General features: G+C 46.9%; 1 protein-coding gene across 1 annotated transcript; it reads right to left on the reverse strand.

Moving 5' to 3' along the window:
* Positions 1–573: 573 nt before the first annotated feature.
* Positions 574–1,806, reverse strand: LOC135085048 (uncharacterized). Its single transcript, XM_063979832.1, has 2 exons — positions 1,737–1,806; positions 574–952 (listed from the first exon to the last, which is right to left on the reverse strand). Exons 1-2 carry the CDS (start codon positions 1,785–1,787, stop codon positions 605–607), a joined length of 399 nt encoding a protein of 132 aa, XP_063835902.1. The 5' UTR covers positions 1,788–1,806; the 3' UTR covers positions 574–604.
* Between the last annotated feature and the right edge of the window lie 3,368 nt (positions 1,807–5,174).

The following is a 5,174-nucleotide window of genomic DNA, read 5'->3' on the forward strand; positions in this document are numbered from 1 at the left end:
AAATAAATTGTATATACTTATATTTAGTGCCGTGCCACTGTCTAAGTTGATTGTTAATTGTTATGTAAAAAAAATTAAGGTAGGTATATCTTGTCTTGACCAGTCCCCGAAGGCAGCGCCTGTTCACAGACATGACGTGTGAACCAGCCATCGCTTCACTCGACCATATTGTAGGGAATGTAGCGACCCGCCTCACACGCCACTACCCCAAAGACATTTTAGTGAGCATGACAAGTCCAAGATACCCACGGTACGTGCTCACTAGTGAGGATTTTTGATTTAAACTCGCACTAAGCCCTCAGTCCAGCGGCGGTGGGTTCGAACTTCGAACCCACGTTTCTCGGATCTTTATTTGACCAGTACATCAACACCATTGGGCTACTTTGAGACTTTCCCCCGGGACACACTTGACCTTCACTGGTTGGGTTTTAGGCAGTCAAGCTGTAGATCCTGGCTACACAGGAGTTGCAGAGGTGGGAACGAGAGGTGGGAATAGTCCTGTGTTTAGTTTTAATGGGTTTTTTGTAGTAGGACATGCAAGGATGTATTAAAAGGTAAAAAGAAATCCAAGCATAAATTCAACAAAACATTTATTAACTAAAACCTAATTAAAACAAGCGCACTCGTTAGCGAACACATTAGCGGTGTCCACATAGGCAGTACCATGTGAGGGCACAGAGCCATCTACTGCGATATTGCCGAAAACTGGGAATGTGCCGGTGATCTTGATCATACCACCCACTGGCATTTCCCCGTCTACTGACATCTCTCCTAGCTGAAGACTTGGCAGAATCTCAGTGACCAACGGCACGTTTTGGGCACTGGCAGGCCAGTTGGGCGAGAAGCCAGGAGCTACCAGCTGCGATGCGGTACCAGATAGGACTGTGCTGGGAACCACGCTGGTGGTTACTGGTACGTTTGAGCTTTTCGATGTGGGGAAGCTTAAAGCTTGCTGGAAGAAAATGATAAATCATTAGTAACAAAAAAACCTTCAAGCGTGCAGATCACCATCGCTGGTGCGATCAAAAGCCAATGACAGGTCGCGCGACCTATGACAGTTCACGCGACCTGTCATTGGCCTTTGATCGCGCCGTGATCGCGCCGGCGATGGCGATCTGCACGCGTTGGTGTGGTTGAAGCTTAACTTCGAACGCCTATGTTCTTCTGATTAATTTCGTTGCCGGTCCAATGATAGAACTTTCCCTCAGGACAAACTTGACCTTCACTGGTTGGGTTATTGGCGGTCAAGCTGTAGATCCTGGCTACACAGGAGTTGCAGCGGTGGGAACGAGAGATGGGAATAGTCCCGTTAACAAACACTTCAGAGGAACCTCAATAGGAATAAATTAAGACCTAGTAAACTTTATCAAACTCTACCGTTGCCCGTCGGGCTAGGATGCGCGCCGTGATAATAACCATATAGATGATATTAGACGATAAAATGTATGCGATTATCACTTGGTATCGATAAAATGTCAATGAAACCCAACCAGTGAAGGCAGAGTTTGTCCCATGGGAAAGTTAAACTGTTTTGGGACCGCAACGAAATAATCAGAAAATAATAAAAGGAATTCGAAGTTAAAGGATCGACTTATAATAGAAAATGCTTCTTGCCTTAATTTCGTTGTTTTTTATTCTTTAATATTTTAAAATACTTTTTAATTTATCATAAAATATTACTAAAATATAAAGCTGACTAATTTCTCTTTTCTTTGTTTATATCGCTTTTTTCTTACCTGTAACAAAACAGCTTGAAGGCAGATCAACGCAAGTACTTTATACGCCATCTTGGATTAGATATGACTGACACTGACGTTGATACCGGCTCTTTTTATAAGCATAACCATTTTCTTCTTATCGTAATATTATCGAAGTTTTTGTAATAACTAACATAATATTGGTAACGATTCGGCGAAGTTCTGGTAACACTGATTATTTATTTGTGAACAAATGCATTTTGCAATTTGAATTCGAAATTGCATTCGGTTCAGGTGCTCTTTGCGTGAATGACAAAATACAAGCAAAAGTATAGTCGTGGTATAATAATCACCCTGTTGTTTTTTAAAATATTATATTAGCAACTAGCGGCTGTCCGCGACTTCGTACGCGTTGATCCCGTTTTACCCCCCTTAGGGGTTAAATTTTGCAAAATCCCGTCTTAGTCATTGGTCTTAGTGAGCACCTACGTTCTAACTAAAAGGAACCCCCATGCAAAATTTGAGACTCCTAGGACTTGTAATTTCTGAGATTTCGTGATGAGTGAGTCAGTCAGTGAACATTCGCTTTTATACTCGTAGATATAGATTTCTTTATGCACAAATTACTATAGTCCTAGCCCCTCGTACTAAGCTAATTTATGATTGTGTTCCGAGTGGGCTCACCACAATAGTCGAGCGGCGGGATTCGAACCCGCGTTCCTCGAATGACGAGCCGGCCAGTCCTACCCCTTCACCGTTCGGCTATCGTGGTTTGATTCCGATCGATCTTAAGAACTGAATTACATTCTTTTATTTCAAATCAAATCAAATAGTTTATTCAGTACATAGGCCCTTTCCAGGGGCGCTTATGTAGCTTGCCAAATATAGCTTGCTCTACCACGTTTTCGGGACAATATTGAGCTGGTGCAAATTCAAATGCAAATAGTTTATTCAGTACATAGGTCCTTTCCAGGGCGCTTATACACGTCCCAAATATAGCTTGCCCTACCACCACCTCGGGACAACATATGGGCTGGTACTGAGAAGAAGTGGCGGAAGAAACTCAGTAACCTTTGTCAGCCTCTTTTTCAAACAAATACAGCAATTTACAACTTCCATGATACGTAATAAGTGCGAGCTAGGCTGGTAAAGTCCACGTATTTAAGATGCTACTATGTTTATTTATCTTCTAGTCATTTAGTTCTTACGATTTCTCGGAACAAATAGGACGATTCTATACTTTTGGTCGCGAATGTAGTTGAAATCGTACCTAGATAGAGAGTAGGCGCACACCGTTGATTTTTCGTCGGCCGATAGTTTAGTCGGGCTGTTGATCAGTATGGGCAATGGGCATGTATGGGAGTGCACACACTACGCCGATTCGATTTGGCCGATTCTTCATACAATTTCAAATCGGGCACAACTATCGGCCAACTAAAAATCAACGGTGTGCGCCTACTCAGATAAGTAAGTAGGTATAGTAAAAAGAAAGAAATAAAGATAGAATAGAAAAATTATTTATTTGATGCAAGTACATCCTTACAAAATAAAATAACAAGTAAAACTAAACAACAGGATTATTTAAACATACCCGGACTTAAAATGCTAGTTCGTAATTGTATTATAATTAATTTAATTGTCTTTGTATTCTCTCTGTATGTAGATTTTGTAAACGCTTTTGAAAAAATGAATGTCTTTAACGGTGAGTTTCTCGAATTTTCTCAGTTTCCATACAAAATCTTTGATGATCCATTGGGCGTTGAAAGCGATGTATGACAGCAATCCTACGATTGTGAACATAAACGGGAAGACCATGGAGTCTTCGAAAAATGACAGCAACTCATACATCCATACTCCTAGGTCCACGTACTTGGTGTAGAGCGTCCTGAAAACATTCATTAATTTACTTCATCATCATCATCATCATTTCAGCCATAAGACGTCCACTGCTGAACATAGGCCTCATCCAAGGATTTCCACAATGGCCGGTTGGTAGCGGCCTGCATCCAGCGCCTTCCAGCTACCTTTATGAGGTCGTCGGTCTACCTGACCAACTTAACTAAAGAAAATTGGATTTTGATTGGTCTAACGCTCAATGAGGGCTATCGTTTTTATACTTAACAGTTGGCACCCCTGGCGATTGACAGGACCTTACTCTCAGGGCCGGATTAACCATCTCGGGGCCCCTAGGCACAGCTTGTTTCGGGCCCCCCTGTTTTTTGTCGCGGAAGAAATGCTTTGCGCACCGTCACCACTGCCGGGGGACAGGGTGGTGTTTGGGACTCAAAAGGACGGGGTATACCCACTAAAACCTCCGCGGCGTTCCGTCATCGCCCAAGTGGGGGTGTCACGAATATCCGGCCGTAGCCTTAGACTTCTGCGACACCACCGGCGACAGCTCACCTACACGGCGGACCCTACACGCCCACCTTGTGGGGACGGGAATGGCCCGAAACGCCAAGCCGTTCCCGTCAGACGGAGGTAACAAGGGTGCCCCCGCACCCCCGGCCTGCTGGCCGCCACCTGGGGGGAGAGTAGAACGGTCGTACAACCGCCTCCACCCCCTTCTCCGCCTACGGAGCGATGAGGCGAGAGGATCGTACTTCCGCTGCCTCTTTCTGAAGGATGACCTCTTCGCAAAAGGAGGCGACCGCCATCCAGCATCCTTCACTTCCCAGCATGGCGTTGACCAGGCTCGGAAGCGAAAGATCCCGGCCCACGACCGCAGTGAGAACACGGCGCTACTCCTCCCAGCTTGTGCAGACCGCGAGGGTGTGCTGCACCGCCTGCACCGTGTCATCCGCCGCGCCGCATTTGTGGCACAGCGGGGATTCCTCTCGCCCGATCCTATGCAGGTACGAACCGAAGCAGCCATGCCCGGTCAGCACCTACGCCAGACGGAACGTGAGGAACCCGTGCGGTCGTTCCAACCATTGGTCCAGAACAGGACCAATGGCGTCCAGATTTCGGCGGCCAAACTGCGCGCGAGTCATGTCTTCCTTCCACGGTCGATCATGATCTCGCGCTCTTCCTGCCTGACGGCGCCGCGCCGTTCCGGGGCCGGGCGCTTTCCACGTGCCTTCTGGTCTGCCATCCAGTGATAGATGACAGACAAGACTCCAGCTTCTAGCTCCCAATGAGGAGTACCAGCGAGGACGCACGCCGCAGCGTGCCCTACCGTTCGGTAGGTCCTTGCGACTTTCTGCGCTATGGGCCTATGGCCCGCTGGGGCCTGCGCAGAAGGGCGGCATTCTCCCTCTTGTTGAGTGCGTCCGCCCAGATTGAGGCGCCATACAGCGCCATGCTCCTCAGAACGCCGGCATAAAGCCGACGACACCTCGTTTGTGGCCCTCCCAAATTCGGGAGGAGCCAACTCAGTGCGCCGGCTGCCTTGAGGAGGCGTGGCGCTAGCCCGTTGAAGTGCGGGCTAAAATGCCACCTCCCGTCAAGCGTGAGGCCCAGATATTTCATCTTTGA

This window comes from Ostrinia nubilalis, chromosome 27, assembly GCF_963855985.1.
Source record: "Ostrinia nubilalis chromosome 27, ilOstNubi1.1, whole genome shotgun sequence".
Taxonomy (NCBI): Eukaryota; Metazoa; Arthropoda; class Insecta; order Lepidoptera; family Crambidae; genus Ostrinia; species Ostrinia nubilalis.